The sequence below is a fragment of the Cyanistes caeruleus genome, chromosome 2, assembly GCF_971803275.1.
Source record: "Cyanistes caeruleus chromosome 2, bCyaCae1.hap1.1, whole genome shotgun sequence".
Classification (NCBI taxonomy): Eukaryota; Metazoa; Chordata; class Aves; order Passeriformes; family Paridae; genus Cyanistes; species Cyanistes caeruleus.
In genome coordinates, this window is record NC_141702.1 from 79,948,212 (window position 1) to 79,971,645 (window position 23,434).

Consider the following 23,434-nt stretch of genomic DNA (forward strand, 5'->3'; position numbering starts at 1 on the left):
TATATAATAACTAGATAGTGCCTTGTGGACATTGTGACACTACAAATTCCCTGCTGCTGCAAGTATTTCAGGCACTAGCAATGTCTCCCTCCTCCTTTTAAAAGACCATCTGGCATTTTAATTTCAAAGCATGTATTTGAGACTCTTTTTTTAACTAAAATCTAATTACCTTAAAGGCTCTTGAGACACATTTCATGATTCACAAAGTGTAGGAAGAAGACGGAAGAACAGAAATTTTGTGGCCTTCTTAGAGTTTAAAAAACCAACCTGAGTCATCTAAAAATATGTCAATGCCACTCCCCGACTCACAGTAGTTTCTTATACTCCTACAATCCTAAACATACTAAAATATCTCTTCTCAGCAAATATCACTGTAGCTCTATTCCCTACCAATGTCAATGAAATGTTATTGCTGTTATTATTATCTGAAAAACTATTTGTTTTGGAAAAATCAAGTGTCTTTGCAAATCTGACAGCAACAGTAAGCCTTAGGTGCTAGAAAACAAAAAGAGTTTTGGTGTATATAGAGATACACATATATTTGAAACTAAAAATTCCATATTAAAAGTGGAATTTTATGTTTGTATAAAGCCAGGTACAAGGTACCATTTCACATGTATGTTTCTTCACTGTAATTAAGTACTAGTGCCAGTACTGGCATTTCATAGTTTAGTATTTTAGACCACTGCTGCATTCACAGAAAGTGCCTTTACCTCAGACTAGCATTTACATGTTCTTAACTGCTGCTGATGCAGAGTAGCCAGATATCAGAGACAGAGAAACTGATCTCAGAATCTCCTGCAAAAGAAAACTTTACTGCAAGGAGATTAAAAAGTAGCTGGAATTCAAAAGGAAACTAAAATGGGAAACCATAAATCTCAGTACAGAATGAGAATCAATGGTGTTGCAAGGAATAAGGAGATGTCTTAAAAGAAAGAAAACAATATATAAGTTTAGTGGAGCCTTGATAATGAATATAATCCTATACGAGAGGAAAAAGGGAAGGAAGATGCATAAAAAGAAATCAGGGTACTTTTTATAACTACTCACAGCTCAGAAAAAGTTTTTTACATCACTGATGGTATTTACATTGCAATACTAACTCCTTTTCTTCTTAGCTACTGACATCTCACAGTATTTTAAAAATACACATATATGTAGGTGCTTACATCAAAAAACATCCAAATTTAGTTCTTTCAAAGTGTATGCATATAATCTGAATATATTTATTTAGTTATTTATATTAAAAGTATCTAATCTGTGCTCCCTTTTTACATCTGTGTGTGTGTTCTTAGTGGTCCCACAATAAAACTCTGCATCCTCAATCCATAGTGTAAATCTGATTTTTTACTGCTTTCTGCTACAACATATTAAAGGATTTGCCCACCCTCCACAAACCTGAGGGTCACTTTTTAGAGACTCATGGAAAGTGATGGACCGAATTCAGCAGATAATCAACAGACAGTACTTCACTCTAAATAAGCACTTTTCCCAAAGGAATCACTAGCATCAGCAGCTTCAGTGTACGAACAACAGTGCCTTGTCTGCCTGCTTACTGTGATCTTTTCCTTGTCCTGCAGCAGTGCAAACGCTAGGTTGAGGAGTGACTGGCATCAAGGCCTGGCGAATGGCTTTCTCCCAGCCCTGAGCTACTTCAAGTCCAACTCCGGAGGCAGCAAGAACTGGACTGTGATGAGTGCTGCCATTGTTCTCGCCAACAAAGTACACCATCGTGTCAGTGATGATCTCAAAACAGTAGGGGTTGCTGCCCTGCACCACGTGTGAAAAATCTCGAGGCTGAGTCACCTGGAGAATTTCTGAAAGTGGAATCTCCTGAAGAAAGATATTAAAAATTTAAAAATGAAAATGCACATAATATTTTAATATACTAACACTCGTAACTTCAAGCGTTGCAAAGAAACCAAAACAACGATATCTAAAAACCAAAACTGAAAAACCAAGCTTCATAAATAAATTCAAACTGCGCATGACCATTGCCCACCCAGCTTTCTGAATTCCTATATACAAGCCTAGACAGACTTTCAGACCCACCACAGGTCTCTATACAACTACTATTTTCTACTCAAACTACATTTATATTCATCATGAAACACACTCCCATTGCACGGGTAAGTTATGCACAACTAGAGAATGACCACTTTCCCCTTGCAGTTTATACAGCTTAGGCATGATGAGGGGAAAAGTGAGACATTAAGAAGAAGGTTCTCTTTCATACAGATATTAGCAGATATTATCTGCATACAGGTATTATCCTCTACCTGGTCAGTTTAAGATCATGGAACAAGAGTATTAGAGAACAGATCTGAAGGAAGAAATGGTTTCAAGTTCACACTAGCTGGAGGAGGACATTCCACATCCACGGAAGGTACAGGTGCATGTCACTTGCAAAAGGAGTGAACAAGCAGGTGAACACTAGGCAGGCATTAGGAGGATAAGAGACAGCAGCTGGTTGAGATGAAGAGCAAATGAATGTAAAGGCAAAAACTGTGAATTACTCTAACAGCAAAGACAAACAATCAGATCTTAGCAGTTAAACAAGGGATGCAAAGGGGCAAGTGAAAGGACTAAAAGCAGTCACATAACGGAGCAACAAGCAAGGAACATATTTTACCAGCTGTGTTTTGAATGCACAGGGCAATACAAGTATCAGAGAGGTCTGAGAAGAGACTGCATTGGTCAAGATAAGGATGAAAAGGATCTGGGCAAGTTTAGCTGGGTGTACAGAGAAAAGGCTTGATCTTAGAGGTGTTATAAAGGAAGAAGCTGCAAGATTTGGACCCCCACCTAGAGGTATAAGACAAGAAAGGGAAAAGTCCTGTTTATACATTCAAATGCATTTTCTGAATATTCCACCACCAAACACAATCCTACGCTGACAATACACTAAGCTTCATTTATATAAACATAATGCTATACAGTAAATTTTCCTGTAAATCCTGCTTGAAACTTTCAGTTGTACAGTAGGGAGTAATTGAATTTGAGGAATGTTGAAATAAAACATATAAGCATGCAAAATTTCAGTCACTACTCAGAGAACACAAAAATCCAAGCCTTCATTCAACTGCTGGCCAAAGAAATTCTCTGGCAACTGTGAGGAAAACTTAATACGCCAGGTAATTCAGGAGAACAGTACATGCAAAAATGTAAGGAGAGACATACTCAAGGGAATTAGAGCAGGAGCTGCAAGCAACTTCTCAGAGTTAGTCTTGGTCCTTCTCACTTACAGGCTTTGGGCAACAATTAACCTGGTCACAGTTTTGATTCAAAAAGAGATGGGAAAATGGAGATAATACGTAAACTGCTTACAAGTAGATTTCATATCTATAAATCACTGAATAAATCAAGTGAAACATAATTATTACTCATCAATAATTACCTTGTAATATTTTGTTCCAGATTCATTTTGAAATAGTGTGAGGCATTTGCTGTCCAGTCTCCAGTAATGTCTTTTTCTCTACAAAATGCACAGTACAATTACATAAGAAATAAACCTCTCATACGGCTTTTGCTATCTCATTATTTAAATTTTTTTAATGCTTTAAATTACTGTAATAATTATTCAAAATTAATCTACAGTTTAATCTTAGACTACAGAAATGAAAAAAATAAACTTTGGGAATAAAACTTTGTTTAAATTGAAGAAGCAGCTCAAAAATTATTTCCACAATCTAGCAAAAACATCACTTACCTTACAACAAAAGCAATGGCAACAGGAGTTACCTCATATAAGAAAAAACAATTACTAGACAGGTTTTACTCCATATTCTCATAAAATCTGAATCATTTAAATTTAGTGACAACTGTGGGAGTCATGCTTTCTCCCTCTATGCCCTAATAAGAACATTGCAAGAGTTCAAGCACTGAGCAAGCCTAACAAGTTCTTAATTATTTTGTCAATACAGTGTCAAAACAGATACACTATGAGATTCAAATGAAAAAATACTTCGTGGGGGGAAAAAAAACCACCAAAACAGACTAAATAGCCATTTGCTGGAAGTATCCATCAACAAGAAATCTCCCCCACCAAAAAGTAACATAGATTAACTGCTTGTTAATATATAACTTGTATTTAAGCAGAATATAACTTGTATATTAAGCAGAACTTGTAATATAACTTGTATTTAAGCAGAAGAATATATGTAACTTGTAATTTAAGCATAAGAATACTCCTCAAAACAAAGAAGCTTTTAGAAAGCTAATATGGCTGTATGAATCTAAGATACTTTGCTTGCACCATGCTTATATAGTGAAAAAAACACTTCCATTTATCTGGGATAAAAATCCAAGACCCTTAACTCTAACTAAGGATGACAAAGTTTGAAATGCTATTCTATTATATTTACATTCTATAAAGTTTGTCATATTAAAAGCAAAGTTTTTTGTTTGTTTTTTTTTTTGCCATATTTAAGCAGAGCTTAAATCACTTCAGTCAGGGAGAAGTCTACCTATGGGAATTAGACAAAGAAAACTTTATCAAAAATGGATTTAACTAGAACAAATTCCCAGATAGCACCAGGACAGTGGGTGAAACCAAAAGGGTAAACCCCTCCTTGCAACATATATGCTCTTTATTAAATCATAAATCTGGAAAGACTTTGGAGGAGAGGAATTAAGGAAAAGGCTGGTAACTTACTCAGGGATTAAAAATCTGCCCCAGACCCTACTTTGAGAAAGGATGGGACCAGGGTCAGAAACAGAGTAAAGATGATGACACAGAAACTTCTCATTTTAAAGAGTGAAACAAGTTGTTAACCAGAGAGCACAAGAAGCACGTAGATCCTGCTGTTAAAATGAACCTGTCTGGAACTGATAGGAAGTTCAGTTGTTTCAGGAATAGGAAACATGGACATTGATGAGAATGGAACCGTCAAGGGAAATAGCCGATGTTGTAATGGCCAATACGGAAGTCTCCTCCCATTAGGAAGCTCTGTGAGATCTTGTTTGGCTGGAGGCACCCTGCTTTGGGTCAGGATACTCCATGTGACTGGCTTTTTTCAGTTGATGTCATCGAGGTAGCAGCCAGACTGACAGATGAAGAAAATCAAACTAAGCTAAGGTGTTTCATCAGATCACTGTTCTAAGGGGAGGTTAAAAAACAAAGTCCATGGAAAAACATACTGGTTGTACTGAAAGTTTAAATCAGAGCTGAATACCAGGTCTGTCCTGAATAGTTCTGCTAGAGCTATTCACTTTTGTCTGCTATCTGGCCTTATTTTTTTCAGAGCCAGCTGATGATAATTATTACTTCTATGCAGTCTTGGCTGTAACCACGTCTAAAATACAATAGATACTTACTTTGAATTGTGATAAATACATCTAGGTATTAAAAAACTGTACCTTAAAGAAGTAGTTTTTAAAGTAATTTCACAAAGACCGTTTATAGAAGTCGATTTAGCTGACAATCACAAAAAGTGAAAACATTACGGTAACCTGAGCTGCCTATTATCACCCCTCAACTTGATTTCATCAGAACTTAATTAACTTTGCTTCTCTAAATTCTCTAAGTCTCCATCAACTTAATAAGTCTCCTTCAATCAGATGCCACGGAGATAAAGAATGCAAAAGTATTCGTGCTGCCTTTCATGGACAGTCTCAATATGCCATATGGTTCTCAGTGAGATCTGGGAACTTCTTAAATTCGTCCTTTTCATTCATCTACCAAAGAACAAAAGGATTCACTTCTTCCCATCAGACAATACGAAGGAACCCTATTATTTTGCCTTGTCTTCCTCCTCAATACAAAAAACCAAGCAGTTTGCCTATTCAATTAAGAGCTCATTACTGGTAGCACTGGCACCAAACAACAGAGTCTTTTAGGAGGGTGGTTGCATACCCAAGGACACACAGTCAAGCCACAACTCTTAGAGTCAATTGCTAGAGGAATTAAGGGCTCCCATACCTACACATAACTATTTACAAACACCTAGATCATTAGGATAATACTCTCAACCATTTCAGTACACATAATATTCTTATGACTTCCACCTTTTCACATAGTAGAATAGAAAAAAAGACATAAGTATTTAGTTCAACTACTAAAGAGAACAAAGACACAAGCAAATTATTCCAAGTTACCTTCTCAGGAAAGCCGAAGTACTACACATACAATTCATTTGAGACAATGTAGAGATGCTTTTCCTTCTTAAAGGGGAAAAGGAAAAGTACTATTCAATCACCACATGAAGAATTTAGAATAAATTACAATTTCTCCCTTGAACCAGATTTCTTTATAATGAACATCACAATTAAGTTCTTTCAAATGATACTCTAAATCAGAAATAAAATACACTAGTTTAGTGAAATAACTTGAGAAATTACTTAATTTAGGAAGAAACTAAAGTAACTGACCAGGTTGTCTCTACTAGTATAGTGGACCATCCATCCTTCTTTCACCATTGTACTGCTCTTCCTCTTTGTGTGTTTGATTGACTGTACAACTCGCATGAGAGGAATATTATTGCTTGTTGAAGGACTAAAAAGAAGATACAACAGTTTAATACATAACAAGTTAAAATACAACAGTACTGAAGTTATACTCATTTTACACATTTAGTCTATAATGTTCAGGATCAGACACCTTTTCTTCCCATACAAATTTAGTTTGAAGGACGAATTTGATAAGGCATCTTGAGCTCCTACTAGCTCTCCTAGGACAAGTATTGTAGTACTTAAGGAATAGAGAAGAAACACACTGGAGAGAGGACACCTACAGACATAATTTTCCCTCAAAATCTGCTGGTCTTTTATGCTATCTTACACCACAGAAATAGAATTAACATCAGCATAACTATCATTTCTTCTTGTCTATGTAAGTTAATTGTGCTGCTTCATAATATTGCTGTTAATGAAGGTCCCTGTCAAAGCAAACTTTCAACTTACAAAAACATAAACCAGGGTCAAATCACAACTGCATTAGAAAATTCTGTCCATACTAAGGTATATTAACAGACAAGGGTTTGATAATCTCTAATATTCTGAGACAGCCATTAACTAAACATACAGATTTTAACAGCACTGAGAAGCCAACCCCCAAGGTGCCTAGCTAACATCAGAGCACTACGTGTGGTACTAACAGACACATCTGTAAATACTCCTTGTGAGGTAGTTTCAAAACAAAAAATGTAAGGATGCTCTAACACAGCATACTGTTACACTACAGAATTGGCTACAGGATGCTGTCATGCCAAAAATCTGAATTGCTTCAAATCCGACTAGAAATAAATGGAAAAATCCTACTTAGAGGTAGATGTTGCTTCCCACTCAGGAGATCCTTGGGCTATAAATAATTAAAAAATAAAAAAGTTGAGAGGTATCATTATATGCTATCCCTCACAAATTTACTACTCAGCCCTGAGCCACAGTGATGTTTAGTTAGACCAGATACAACTGGGCTCATCTTATTAAGAATGACTACGAAAATCAGGATGACACTACTCAGAACAATAGAGAAATAAAAAGATCAAATTTGATTTAATGAACTATGTTAACAGTTACAGGATAAAAGACTTCAGGAAAGTCAAGATACATAAAGCAAAATACTGTGTAACATGCACAGACTATGATGCCAATATTAAAATATCCCAACTGATGCCTTTTAAATCCACACATATAAAACAGTAGCTAAATTAGGCTCAAGTCACAGAGACCTTAACCACACATTAGCCTTGTAAAGCTGTGAATTTTATCCTGGTTTGATAATCTGGTGTATTTCTTCAATAACCATCATAGCATAACACTTTTTCCAATTTCCAGAAGAGACTAGACTCTTTTAGTCTGTTCCAGATTTTCTCGAGACGGGAGAATTTTACAAAGCATTTTCAAGCTAAAAGAAAAAAGAAACCCCACACAAAGGGAAAATACACTTTCAGCAATAAAACTGGGCAGCTTGGAAACATTTTGCTCACAATATTGAGCAATGCTCATCCTGAGCAAAGAAATCCATGCTATAACTTACCTGATTGTTTTGACAGCTTCCTCATCTTTGTCTGCATCAAGGTCAGATGGATCCATAAAAAAGATTTTGTCCTCTGGAGGAGAGGGCTCTTCAGCATCATCTAGAACTCGACTACCATCACTGTTCATTTCACTGCTATCAACTTCCATTGGCATATCCAAGTCCTGGCCTGGGCTAGCAGGTTCTGGAAACAACACAAGTCAGACATTATTTCAAACACACAACTTAAAGAAAAATAAAATAAAATCCTCCAAAACCCACCTTTTTTTTCAGTTCAGACTTATAAAAATAAACATAAAACTACAATTACGATATACAAAATCTTCACATTTTTGCTGTAAAACAGAGTATGGTAATGAACATTATCAATTTCATTTTGCTAGATGAACCATACTGAAAGAAACAGAGTGAAAAGCTTAAAGTCTAAACCTAAATCTCATTAAGTAATTCTGTTCCACAAGTAATCAGGACAAAGTAACCTTTCCATGTCTAGAGATGACCCAGAGAATTATTCATGTGAAAATTAAATTCTCCATTAATAGAAAACTAACTCTGCTCTCCCTGCTCTTGTAGGCCATAGTAAGAAGAGTAAGAAAGAAAAGAGGGGCTGTGGAATTGCAGGAAAAGAGAAAAGCAGAACAGATCTTATTTACCTCTGATTTTCTGCAGGCAGAAATTTAGTGTTTTCAAAAGCAGTACAACTGGTACTGTGAAAAACTAAGAATGAAGACATAAAAATATCTTCATCTGTAGCCTTTTTATGGTTGTGTTTTTGTTTGTGGGAGGTTGTTTGTATGTTTGTTTTTTACCTGGGTTGAGTTCAATTAAGAGTAGGAGAAAGAACAAAAATAAATTGCTCCTTACATCTTCAGAAAAATTACGTCAAACTGTGTGGCCTTTAGCACCTTAGCATCACAAGGGCAGTAAAACCAGATTGCAGCAACATCATGTTGCACACTGCTGTTCACAGCCACCAAACTCAAGTCTAGGAAAGAGCCTGGGAGCTGGAGAAGGTTGGCATGAACGGTATTATGCAATGGCAACAGACCCACTAGCTAACACAGCTGTTGCCCAAGAATTAAGCTGTACAGTTTAATGAGATCTGCTTCATGTCACCAATTTTGTTTCACTAAAAAATGTGTGACAAGGCAACACAGACACAGAATGGCTGAAGTTGGAGGAGATTTTTGAAGGTCACCTGGTCCAATAAACCCCTGAGTTCATTTCTCCAGGCTTTTGAAGTCCCTCTGATAGCAGCACAAACCCTCTGTCATATCAACCAGTCCTCCCACTCACCTGCAATCCTGCTGAGGGTACACTTTGCCCCACAAGATCATTAATGAAGATGTTGAACAGGACTGGACCCTTTGCTGGTCCCTGGGGTACCCACAAGTTACTTGCCATTGATAACCATTCTCTATGCTCACCCATTCAATCAGTTTTTAATCCCTATCTGCTCATTTATCTCCTATTTCATCAGCTTAACACTGGTCTAAAACTTATAAAAATACTCTAAAAATATTCTTCCACATAGTGTTCCACACTCTTTCAATTCTGCAAGGTCTATTCAGAAAGCAGCCCCACTTCATTGAGGTTTCCAGAAATTAAAGTGGAGTTCTTCATTCTGGTTTGCCTTGGAGTTTTCCTCCTTTCTCTTTTATCTCTATCACCTTAGCTAACTCTGGCCAGTAAAAATCGTGGATATGGCAAAGTCGTAAAAAATGGTACATGTCTTCAGATACAAACTTTTTAAAGTATATATTTCATGGTGAACAATAAGCAGACTGATCACAACAGATCTTCATATTTTGTACGTTGGGTTGGCTTCTAGATTTTTCATTTACATTGAGCAATCCCAAGCAAAGCATAGTGAACTTGTCAGGACTGATTAAGTAAAATTTAAGTCACCAGAGTGCAAGTTTTACAGTGAATCTTTTTCATTTTCACTGACCTCAGTGAAAAAACTTCAAGATAAATAAAAATATGTCATATATTCAGAGATGAGGGAACTAAATACTAATGCATCTTATTCAGCCTCCGAAGATCTCTCACCATTTGAAAGGATGTTTCTCATCTTACCTCCATTGAAAATAACCTCTCCAAGACAGTCTCGAGGTACTTTAGGTGCACAGCGTTTGTGACAGTTGAATCTGCAATCTAAAACAGCAGATAAATAAGCCCATGACACCAGAACCTCACTCCCACCCAGACACTAACATTTATCATTCACTTCTTCCAACACAGACTTCAGAATCATACATTTGCATGTAACTGAAGACAGCACCAATGAGGTCACCTCCAGGAGGAAATTAACAATTTTGTCCTTATGTCACATGTTGATTTGTCCCACCACTATTTATTATGTCAGTACTTCCCCTTCCAGTACAAAATGGTTTGCTACTTCTGTAGCTTTTTCTGCAGCTATTTTTTCCCTCATGATGTAATTTCTCCCATTCTTTCATTTGTTCCACATCCTTTTTTCAATTGCTATATGATTTAACTGTCTCATCTCTAACATTTTTCTCCACCTGCCAACTAAGACTTGCAGACATCAGAGGCCTCTACGATCACACAGACTACATCAGAGCAAATGTGTTCTGCAGTAAATCCCCAAGTCCAGTTCCCCTCTCATTCAGATTACAGATTTGCCTGACTACTCAAGCTCCATTTCCTGCTGACACAGGGCAGACAGAACAACATTATGTCCAGATTTGGCCTGATGTAGGGATGGAATCTCACCTGGATGTGTGCCATTTCAGCACCCGAGGTATCAGATGCAGCCTACTGAACGAAGTCCAGCATACAACATTACTGGTATTAACAGGAATTTCCTTTATTAGTAGCATTCCTGTAATTTCCTCCATCACCACCATGAATTCCAAAACTTCCTACGGCCACCACAACTGTTCTCATATTGATAATTTAGCCTCTTTTTGCTGTCCAAAGCAAGCTCAATGTGTTTTGCTTTTAAGACCAGACAAGAGAAAAACCATTATCTCTCCATTCTTAGTATCAGAAGAGCCAAATTCTGGATCAGAATACAATACTGCTCAGCTTCTGAGCGCCTAAAAGGATGCATCCTAGGAGACCCATGAACAGTCTTTTTTACAGCTGTGGCTTCAGTTCGTATTATGGAATACAATTACTTCACTACTTTAAAGGAGGCTGGAAGAAACAGAGACATTTCAAATCCTGTCAGGAAACTAGAAGGCTGACTCTACCCTAATAAACTACATTAAGAAACATTCCTGGATACTGAAATGCAATTCTCTAGTCTAGTAAATAGCTACAAACATCCCTTAGCATGCTTTTGGCCCACAGCACTAGTATAATCCCAAACAGTTCCAAGGTCTAGCTCATAAACCAGAGCATCCTATGAAATTGCTCCAAACAGGCAGTCTGCATAGAGCCACCCAGGCTGGAATGCTAAGAAAATCTGTTCATGAACACGGGTCATTCTGTCCCTGCTGACCTCAGTGTCCAGGAATGTTTCTAGGCACATTTAATTTATTACCATAAATACAGCCTTAGCATCTCAAGCATCATCCTCAGAGCCTGAACAGCAATCTGAATTAAATCAAGAAATCAAGGGTTCTTATGGGTAATCAGAAACATAAAACTACAAAAAGACCCCATGATCTGTGAATGTGCTCAAGGAAGTCAGTGGGGAACCTTAAGAATCTGTAGAACAAGGAAGTATGAAAATATTTGAACTGCTTGATATCAATTCCTGACATATTAAAAGTAAGTATAGGCTTTTGCTGCATAAATGGAAGCATATTAAGACACTTATTTCTGTCCTGCACATAGACATAGCATTTCTCTAGGCATGTTTTCCGTGCATAAAAGCTTACAATATGCATACAAATAATATTTTTATCCAGTGTCATTCAGTTCCCTGAAACTGATGTGGTAGCCCCATTTGTTCAGCTGGATACAGTCACAGCGATTGTATATGGCCAGCAACATCTATACATTAAAACCGCAAGGCATCTTTTTCAGGTTTCATTATTTTTGTATCATATGTATCCAAGAGTCACACTGACTGGAAAGAGTATCAAAACCAGTTGAGGCTGCAGACTTCAAATGGACTACAAAGACTGCAAATAACAACAGAAATGAAAGCTAAAACTACTTCCTTGCTTACATGGGACAGCAGTTATTACTAGTCAAAAAAAAAGATAACACAGCTGTAAGCTTACCATTTTTTCTCCCCCATGATAAAGAAAACTGAAAATGTATCAAGTGACCTCTCACAAAGCTGACCTTTGATATTCCTGACTAACTCACATGAGAGAAATGGAAACTCGTTTCCATATTAATGTTTATGGTTCATCACTAGACTTTTGTTTCCTGCAACAAAGCTGACAGATCTGCACTAACTAGTAATAAAAAGCCAGAAGGAGATTACAATAGTTATGCCCCAGGAACCACATGGAAAGGCCTGAGAACTGAAGCCATGTGTGTTAACATAAGCTACATAAAAACCATGCAAGTTCAGCACAGGCACCAAAAGCTAATAATCAGTATCCTGTACCAGAATAATACAACGAAAATTCACAAATTCTTTAGTGGTAAGTCTAGAATACAGATACTGAACAAAAGGAAGTATTTCCCATTTTTATTAATTCATAACTATTCTTCTAGAATGACAATGTTTTCAATATACACAATTAAATCTTATTTTTCAGAAAAATGTACAATGCACAGCTTACCACAAGGAAAATGAGGGCTGCTGTGATCTTCTGAAAATTATTAAATTTTTCAAAAATTACAGTTCCGTATTTTGCAGTATACGGCCACCTCAGTTGCAATCAGTTTTAAGTACAAGACCTTTGCTAAAATTTACTGCTACAGCAGAAAATTAAATGTTTACCTTTACACTGCATTCCTTGGCGAAAAAGGCCCTTAAGCAGCCGTTTGCAATACTGGCAGATGGTGGGCCGAGTGTAAGAGTGAACAGCAAAGGTGTGTGGGACCTTCACTCTGCAAAGCACCATCTTATCCATCCAGATGGGGCGGCCACTCCAAGAGGGAATCCTCTTACTAGGTTCTGGGCAGCAACGCTGGAATAAAGAAGGAATACGTAATTTGCACCAGAACAGTTCTACTGCCATGACTGCTTTGAAAAGTCACAGCATTCAGGTGACCTGGAAAAAGGCAAAAACTGCACTCATTTTTAAACAGGACAGAATGGACAACCCTGAAAACCACTGACCTTCCAGCCTCTCCCTCTGTGCCTGGAAAGACCAAAGAGATCCTACTGGAAGCTCAGCTAAAGCACATGAAGGACAGGGAGGTGATGCAGGACAGCCAGTGGCCTTCCGTGATGGAGTGACTCCATCAGTGGACAAGAAAAGGGCTACAGATGTCATTTATCTGGAATTCTGTAAAGCCTTTGACATGGTTGCCATAACATCCTTCACTCCAAAGTGGAGAGATGGATTCAATGGGCAGACTTTTAGGAGGATAAGGAACTGGCTGATCACATCCAGAGGGTAGTGATCAATGGCTCAGTGCCCTGATAGACATCAGTGACAAGTGGTGTCCCTCAGGGTTGATACTGGGACTAGAGCTATTAAATGCCTCTACCAATGACAGACAGTGGGAGCGAGTGCACCCTCAGCAATTTTGTGGATGTTACCCAGGTGAGTGGTGCAGCTGGCACACTGGAGAGACATGATGACATCCAGAGGGACCTGGGTAAGCTTGAGAAGTGGGTCCATGTGAAACTTATGCGACTCAACAAGGCCAAGTGCTGGCACTGCACCTGGGTTGGGGCACCTCCCTGTATGACCACAGGCTGGGGATTGGTGTGAGCCCTGCTGGGAAGGACTTAGGCGTCCTGGTGGATGAAAAAAAATGTCAGTGGGGCTGTAAGGGCTCTTAAAGTGACCAGACAAGAAAGCAACCTGGCCCAGAAACTTTAAGAGGACATTCTGGTATTATAAAACAAAACCATGAAAGCACCAGATGGAAAAGCCTGACAGAAAGCAGGAAGTTATGTATGAACCTTTATTTCCACAGAAGATAGAAATCCATTCATGACATTTATTCTTTAATCAACCTGACAAGGTTCAGACATCACATGCAAACCTCCATAGAGAGGGTAAAACGGAAAACACTGGAGGCAGGCAAACAAAATTCCAAACACCACCTCAAATTATCAGTTTTTAAAAGCAAGGTATAGCATGCTGGATACCTTACTAAATTAGGCAAAAATATTTTGAAAATTAAAAAATTACTTTGAAAATTAAATTCCCTCGAAAAAAATCTTTGAAATGAAATTACAAGAAAAACATCAGCAATTAAAACAGAAAAGGGATTGAGTAAAACAAAGAGGTATCAAAAAGGTACTAAACATGCACATAGAAATCATAAAGCTAAATTCTGTGATAAATGGTTACAATTCTGTGTTCCCTGAATAAATCTTACCAGTAGGCATAAACATCAAAATAAATATTTTTCACTACTCAAGACTAGGCTTTTATAGAGTCTAGTTAAAAAAAATTATGCTCTTGAACTAGACTATATGATTTGTATTTTAAACAGTGATAAGAATAGTTAATAGTGTAAAGTAACATGATTAGAAAAGACTAAGGCATAAACAACTGGATCTAATCAATGCCCGACCTGTCTTATGATCCCAATATTGTTGGGATATACACTGATAATTGATATTTGTTATGTAATTGATAACCTCTCAGCAATTACCATAAAAAGGAACTACTATGGATATCTGTTTTTACTGTAAGCCCTTCATTCCCTACACCCTCCTTGACAGGGTTTGGGGTCTTTTGGATTAACTCTGTAAAAAGCTTAACAGCATATCAGGAACACTCTTCCCCAGTATTAAAGCTTACAATTTGTACTGCTTTGGCCAAGTAACTAATCTACGCTGATACAATAATTACAGAATGAATCTGTATTACTAAGAAGGCAAGATATTCTTTGGCTTCATTCTGAAGCCAAGGTTCTCAAGATTTCATATAACTGTGAGTGAAACGCTAATAACAAAATTATATATAAAACTTAAAATTTATTTCCTGTTTCATCTCTCACAGTAATAATAAGCAATAAGTGTCACAGTCTAAGAATCACCATTTTTAAAATTCAGTAAAACCAATCATAATGGTTAAGCTTGAATCCCTCATACTCATCATGAGCCACTTAAAACACTATCTAGCTGTCCAGAGGTTAAAAAATTTAAAACAAACATTGTTCCTTCTTTCACATTACATACTTCTTCAGAGGCAGAGGATGTGTGTTCAGCTTGTGCTGGTCTTGGAACTGAAAGCCCTGCTCCTGGTAAAGACACATTGGACAGACGCCTTTTTCTCACTCCACTGCAGTTGTTTGGAATCTTGAAGGCACATCGTTTATGGTAGTTTAACCCACAACCTGGAAGAGGAGTTTTTTTTATTCAAAAAACCTCCCAACATTCAAAATAACAAAATCAGTACTAATATTTTGATAAAGCAGTTTTAAAAAGATGGCCCAGGAAAATGGTAAAGGCAGAAACAGACTGTTGTTTCAAACTCTCTTATTTCAGCCTTCTTAATACGATTCACAGAAACAGCTTTTTCTCCAGGAAACCCAGTTCTAGTAACGAGGTCTAAGACTTGTAAGCAACTGATCTCCCACTACCATGAGGCTTTAATCACTCCCTCACCTTGGAGCACAAGAACCAAGAAGAATTCAGTAAGAAGGCAGCATCAGTACCTGACAGCAGGCTGCAGTGATCCACAGCCAGCTGGAAGAAAGCCGTAAGGAGAGGGATTCCCCTTTGGGAGTCTCTCCAAACTATGTGCTCCTTGTGCAAAGAACACAAGGCTGTAAGCTAGCTGTTTTTTATAAAGTGGGAAACAACAACACTTCTTAAGTCATTAGCTCAAGGTCACGTACAATTTGCATAAATGCCAAGATCAGAACTTGAGTTTTCCAATGCACAAACCCTTCCAGCTATGAAATAATATATTTATCACTTGCTAACATACCAAACACAGTACAGCTTCTTCCTCATCTTATGTACCCAAACACACAAATACACTAAATATCATAGACTTACCTTCACATTTTAATCCTTGTCGTACCAAACCCCAAAGCATCTCTCCGCAGTAGTCACAAAAAGTAGGAGCCTTGTAGGAATGCACATAAAGTGCATGAGGTCGAATCTGGAAATCTTCAACTGTAGCCAAAGCTTTTAAAAAATTGCAGTAAGTTATGGCTCTTGCCACAGGATCAACAAGGATTTATGGAAAGAACATGTTTTAAAAATGGCTAATTTAAAGAATGCTAACAAGCTATTTAGAAATTTTACTGTATGCATTTTACTGTATGCCTTTTAAATACGCATTTAGGAGATCACACAGTTTTCAGTAAACATTTTTATTGAGGAAAAATACCCATTGAACTCTGTAGGCTAACGGCCCCAGCTAATCAACAGTATGAATCACTCTGTTGAAGACCTCACTAAGTTGAAGGCAGGTACAACAAGCTTTGCTAAAAGCAACAGTGAACGTTTGAAAGAACAACTTAATTTTCAAGCTGTTTTGTAACCTACAAAATTTTCAAAAAAGACAGTTCTACAAGATAGATTTTTATCTTCTAAAGGACTTCTGCAATAAAAGCTTATTAGACTAAACTTGGTGTATCAAAATAGAACTGTGGATAAAGTTTCTACAGAACATTAAAATATTCTTTTCCTTAAACAAGCATAGATATATTTAAATTATTTTTGTCCTGTTTCTTTGAGGAAAAGAGAAAAAAAAAAGGTATTTTACAGCAATATTACCTTGCCCTGATGGCTATGTAATTTTTTTACCAGATATGTACTAACACTTCCTATTCAGATTGTTATTTTAAAAATTCTACTGAAAGAGATTTACATGCCTTCAAAATGCCTCAGTTTCGGGTGGTCTGTCTGTCTTTAAGGAAACTGTCAGAGATTGCCAAGAGATACACAACGAATTTTCCAAATACACTATTCACCAGAAGCAATGAAAAGTTCAAAATAAGATGATCAATTACTGAACATCTTAGACATGCCCTGAAATGCAGCCAAGGATTCAGCCTTACACCTATCAAATTCATCCTTTATTGACCAAGTTTACAAATCCAAGCTCATGACAGTTAAGAGGTCTCTTCTCCTAATATGTAGTCTCAGTTTGTCACTTTATCCTCAAAGACTTAAAAAACTGCTCAATACTCATCCAGCTTTTATTTGTAGTTTAACTACAGCTGACTTTTGATTGAATTAGACAAAGTATTGATCAAACACATACAATGACAATCAGGGCTGGGATTATTTTGTCATTGTTATTGGTTAATAACCACCACTCTGAGGACTATATTGTTCAAAAAAACTGTTTTTAAGAACTACAATAACCTGTAAGAGTCTGTTTTTATAGGTATGATTCAGCAATAACAATTATATGAAGCATTATGACAGCATAAGCCATCAATAGCAAAAGTTACAGAACAAAAAGAGATATAAGCAAAAGAAAACCCACAACGGTTAGAAGAACAAATTCTGAACCCTACCTGCATTTCTTCTTAAACAGTAATAAAAAATACAAACTAATATATGATTATAACATTATACTTATGAAGTCCCTATTTGTATAATTCAGATATAATAATAAACCTGAAGAAGATTAAAACAGAACAATGAAAAAAATAACAAAACTGAGTACTGAAGCATAAGTGACACTTGGACTTTCTTGGAAACCTCTACCCCAAAGTATATGAGATTTAAATGAAAAAGCTCAAGGCAAGCATGCAAATAATGCTCCATGAAGTCCTATTTTCTTTTAAGCTACTGAATAAATAGTTGTTCCACTGTTACAATAATACCTACCAGAGAGTACAACCTCAACAAGATCTCCCTCATGTATCTCTTCTGCTGATGTAATTCGTTGCAAAATATTATCCGAGTTCAGGTCATGGCGAAACAGGAGAATTTTGTCATACATGCCAAAGAAACCACACTCTGGGAACTGCAACAGAAATCAAACTCTAAATTAATACATGTTCTTTGATAATCCCATACATCAATGCCATCCATGTTTTTAATAACGGCTACAAAACGTCAAGAGTTGCAAATGTTTCATGGTAAGAAAATTAATCTGCTTATTTTGAGGAAACAAAGCATTTTCTGAAAAATTATAATTTTTTTTTTTTAACCTGAAAAAATAAGTGTTAAGGTTTTTGTTTCTTTGGGCTTTTAATCTTTCAGACCTGCATAGTCAGTCTGGCAACTAAAAGCCAATGCAGGCCTCCAACTTGTATACCAACACTATAACCCTTACTTCATGGGTATTCTAGTCAGGCAGGTATTTAGCTCAAGACACTCCAGCAGCACCTGCCACACTTTTCTTGAGAAGCAAGCCAGTTAAGAGGCTCCATACCATTGTTCTGCAACAGTTTAGATCTACAGATATGAGAAATCCTGAGTAACAAGCTCCAAAGGACGCTGCTTCAGCAGGCAAGTTAGACTCTATCACCTCCAGTGATCCCTTCCAACATTACCTATTTTCTATGATTCTGTGAAAAGAAAAATCTCCACAAGGACAGAAAAAAAATCCATACAGGAAACAGATACACTAAATAACATGCCACTTTTCCATGACACCTCACTGAAAAAAAAAGCTTTCTCATTCTGCATTTTCCCTACTCTTCAAAATACTGTCAAGTATGAGTAAAACTTCTTAAAATTAAAAGCTTAAAAGTAAACAGTTCATGGGGAAAACGAGCAGGAACAGATCCCGGAGAGGTATGAGCAGCACTCAAGCAGCTCTTTTGACCTTTTGGTTTAAACCAGAATTTGAACTTGAGGTGGGAACACACACGCAGAACAAAACGGGAAAAATGTGGGGAAAAAAATATGGAAAAGCTCAGAAGAAACTTTTAATTAATGAGTTAACAAGTTAGTAATTTACATGTTACACAGTCACTAAGTATCTAAACTGCATGAAGCTTGGGTACATTAATTGTTCTTAACTAAAATCATCAATGATGATTTTGTTCTACAAAATCAAAAACATAATAAAGGTATCTTATCCCTCATGCCCATTGTTTGTACACTTTAGTCCAATTCAGAGAAAAAATAATGTCCTGTTTACAACAGCAATTTTATCTGAGATACCAAGCTGCTCTTCTCTGTTTTGGTGTGTACACACTACGTGATTACATGACACATAATACAGCGTCCATGCTCCAGAAAGCATGCTATCTACCTTGGACAGTCATAAAGAGAGGCAGAATTTGTACAATTTAACCCTTGCAAAAGCAAAAGACAGAGCTGACAAATTTATTCTGACACAGATATTTAGTCCACAGCAAGAAACTGATTTACTGGGCCAATGCCAAAGCAGCCGGCTGCCTCCTCTGTCTCTCAACTCACTCCCAGGTTTCCAACGTAAAATAGCAAATAGCCAAGAATATTCTGAAAATTACATTTTCCCAATTGCCCAAAGATCATCTGTAATAGAAAGAAAATATAAAGCTTAAGAATTAGCTGTGCTGCCTCAACATGTGTCTCAGTATCTCCGCAAGTATGTACAGGACTTAAATTTACATTCAGAGCATACAAAGATACAGCCACTAGTAATTCTTCCAAGGGAACTGACATTTTTTCATACCTGAAACCATGTCATAAACTTACTTTATGCTCTAACCCAAAATCCCACTGTGCCTTGATTGACAAAAAAAACAAGATATATTTACATTATTAAAATAAGTGCTCTGAGGTGTTATTCCTCGATACTGTTAACTTCTGTTAATTGCATTATACTGGTAAAGAACTTAATGCTAACAAAAGGGATATAAAATCAACATTACAACAGTATATATCTCCCCGCAGATACACATGACACTTTTTAATAACACCAATATTAATTTCAGGTGCTAGGAGGGACAACTCTTGACTCAGGGCATTACATGAACTATTGTCTCTTCATATTAAGTTCACAGAAGCACCTATGAACCACAGATTCTAAGGAAGCCTCTAAGATATTTCACAGGCTTGACTCTCCTTCTTTTGATAAAGATATGTCTGTCTTTCTCCTTTACTTTTCACTCTTTAAGACCACAACCCTGTTATGCAGCTGCCAGAACATCCCTACACATAATCCCCCACCTCAGTAACCAGAGGTCACATAATCACCTGCCAAGCAGCACTTAATTGCTATGACAAGATATATTCTGCCTATGCACCATTTACCCATTCTCATGTACAAATCTTGGATTTATTAAAATGTTTTAAACATACTACATTAATTTTATTACTAAAAAGCATTAGCTGACAAAGTTACAGATGATCACTCAAGTCCTCTTTGTGATAGCAAGTGTAATCATTAAAAATGAGACATCACATTCCTTAGAAAGCAGCATCAACATTAACCCAAAGTTTGTAAATATCATTATAGTACTTATAATTACGATTTTGGGTTTCAAATAAATTCCAGACAAAGACAAAATTAATTTCTATGGAGTAGAAATATTCTGAAAAAAGCAAAATCATCTAATACAAATTGTTAGAACTGTTGATATCAACATCACATTTGGCTCTCCATTAATTAAATTGACCTTTTAAGCTGTGTATCATGAATGCTTCTCATACTGTCATAATATGATTTCCTGCCCTGTTCATCCAAAACAAATATACATACACATTAAAGAAGTGACTGTGAAAGATTGTCTGGTTTTGTAACGCTAACATTTAACCTCCTTAAATGGTGACTCTTCTATTTACAAACTTGAGCTTCATCAGTGACTTCTAGACTAAGACACAGAATCATAAGCTCACAACTAACAAGGAAATAATCTACACTAGTATGAAGTACAAGAGTTCTCTCACTAAACACAGACTCTGTATACAGTTTCTATAGTATGTGACAAAACTGTATCAGGACATATTTTTCTAGGCATAGTGCATGCCTGATCTCCATTTCTGAAATAATAATTACAAAAGCTAAAAGGATGAGAAAAGAGATAGCTTGTTCATTAGTATGGAGAGCTCCAGTTGCTAGGAGGTTTTCCTGAATCCATTAAGAGGGACAGGCAGTAGCTGAGGGACCTCACAGTAGTTCCTTTACCTGTCCTGCCTGTGAGGTGCTTGTCTGCACATCCACAAAGCAGCAGAGGGGGCAGCCCACCAACACCCTGCCCAGGACCTCCCAGGCCCTTCACAGGAGCCATCAGGTCACCAAAGGCCCATCTCCACAAGCCAGGGGAGCACAGAGATAGAAGGGCAGGCAGGAACCCGAATTAAGAACTCCAGGGAAAAGATACTCTGGCCTTCACAGGACATCCTCAGACCTTGTTTCCACACATACACTGATCAGGTAAGTCAACGCTACAACACCTTCTGACCCAAGAGGGGTTGCAGTCCAACGGTATGGTACAGATTGTAAGAATGTACAATACTTATGGAATGTTTACAGAAGGAAACAAAGGCAAGGAAAGAAGTGATTCAGGGAGGAATAAACGTGGGAAAAAAATGAGGGATAAGAAGATAAAAGAGGCTGGTCACCTGTAAACAGGGGTTGGTCAGAACAATTGTCTGATCATGCCCTGTGCATCAGCAGCACCACCCATTGTCTATTATCACTAAATTCAATTTCCAGCTATTTTCCTGAATGATTTTCTCTCATTCTGAGCCCATGTGTGTGTACAGGAGGGTCCGACTGCCAGCAGAGCAAGACGACCCTGTAATGTCAGTGACTGGAAAGGTCAGAGCAAGTGAAATCAAGAGCTCAAATATCCAGGTATCAGCAACTGGAAATACCAAGATCCAGCTACTGGGCAGAGGGTGCTTGAAGACGGCTGCTGGAGATACCCACTTTCTTTGTTGTTCTTTTTTTACTGGTGGGTGAGTATGCATCTGTAAAGCTCTTTCCCCAGTACCAGACCTCCATCCTGAACCACCAGAGATTGACACAGCATGGGACCGCTGGTGCTGTTTGTGTTCACAAAGTGCTCACAGACAGACATGCTGTTGATCTGTTTGGATCTGTGTGTATACATGTACATGTTGCACACCTGTAGCCAAATGCTAGTGTCTATCAGGTATATGTGGTCAGTCTTGCTGTCCATGGCTGCACATAGGGACAGAGCTGCAACAGTCTCCAAATTCAATCATACCTAATAAAATTTTTCAAGTTAGATGAACTAATCCTGCTCTTACCTTGCATACTTCCCCCTAACCCTCACCAAAAAAACATTTCCCAGTTGCAAAAGAACAGATCCTACCGGGAAGGTGCCTGCCTCCCGACTCCTTTCCACACACTCTGGCTCAGATTCCTCTCCTCTGCCCCAACTCCAGCCCTGTGCACCCAAGCCATAGAAGCGCTGGCTGGCTGCCCTCCCCACGGACAGCTCTGATGAGCTGCAGGTGGCCCAGCACAGCCCTGTCTAAGGCACTTGACCGGGCCTCGATGCAGGGAGCAACAGCTCCAACCAAGCAGCTTGGCTCCTTACAGGCATGCGGCGCCCTGCTCTCCCTTCCGCTCCCCAGTCCATTCGGGAATACAGCATTCCTTGCTAGCACCTTGGCCAGAAGGCTATGTGCAGACTGCTGGCCAAGAATAACCTCATCGATTAACAGGGGGTTTATTTCAAGTGGTATCTTTTAACAGAATTTTTACGCAAAGCTTAAACTATGTTCAATAGTTGAACTATATTCAAGTCGTACACTACCAAATTCTTCTCTCGTACTGCAGCAAAGTACAGCTTTTATAGCTCTCCTTATGTTCAGTTACATGAAGCTGTTAAGGAAGAACATTATCCAGTTTCTTTGAAGTGTTAAGAGCTCATAATGTAAACTTGAAAACAAAATTCAAAGCAGAATTTTTTTAAGCCTGTTTTATCTTACAGGATTATACAGCTATTACTTTCTTGCATAAAAGCCTAATGTATCTGCACAGTTACTCAGAACATATAAACTGCTAATCCCAGTATTACTAAGTTTCCTAAAAGCAAAAACATGACTGTTCCCCGTTTTAACAGTTCCAAAAGAGCATCTAGTGACAGGAAATCACTTGTGGGAAGTCTGTGTATGCACTAGACTATGCCAAAATTAATCTCTGGTACACCAGTATCACCAATTTATATCAAGAATATATGTAATTCTTAATATTTGGGTGGTACTAGCACAAATAATACAACTAGTGCATGACTGCAGTTACACTGAGGAAAAATCATTGGTGTTATCTAGCATGTTCATACCGCAAGTATTACGCATATCTAGCTTTAGTTGAGAGTGAATTACATTGTCTTTTTTATCCACAAGAACTCAACCAACATACAGCAGTCAGTATTGCTGAGTAAAACACAACTGAGGCTTCTTTCTATCTTGGCAGTAACTGAAAAAATCCCTTTACTTCAAGTTCCAGGAGTTACTTTACAAAGTTCTGGACTAGTCGCCAAAAATTCACACTAGGGAAAAGTGTAGGCGGA

The 23,434-nt window shown here is 37.6% G+C and overlaps 1 protein-coding gene across 3 annotated transcripts in view; it reads right to left on the reverse strand.

Annotated features, from left to right (window-relative positions):
* Positions 1-23,434, reverse strand: part of PRKD3 (protein kinase D3) — a 43,699-nt gene that overhangs the window by 12,023 nt on the left and 8,242 nt on the right. For all 3 annotated transcript variants that reach the window (XM_086878128.1, XM_086878126.1, XM_086878127.1), the window contains exons 3-11: positions 17,835-17,973; positions 16,044-16,175; positions 15,219-15,376; positions 12,852-13,041; positions 10,055-10,132; positions 7,976-8,159; positions 6,370-6,493; positions 3,398-3,475; positions 1,557-1,833 (exon numbers count right to left, since the gene is read on the reverse strand). In XM_086878128.1, coding sequence (XP_086734254.1) covers positions 1,557-1,833; positions 3,398-3,475; positions 6,370-6,493; positions 7,976-8,159; positions 10,055-10,132; positions 12,852-13,041; positions 15,219-15,376; positions 16,044-16,175; positions 17,835-17,973 — 1,360 coding nt within the window. The remainder of the gene's footprint in view (positions 1-1,556; positions 1,834-3,397; positions 3,476-6,369; positions 6,494-7,975; positions 8,160-10,054; positions 10,133-12,851; positions 13,042-15,218; positions 15,377-16,043; positions 16,176-17,834; positions 17,974-23,434) is intronic.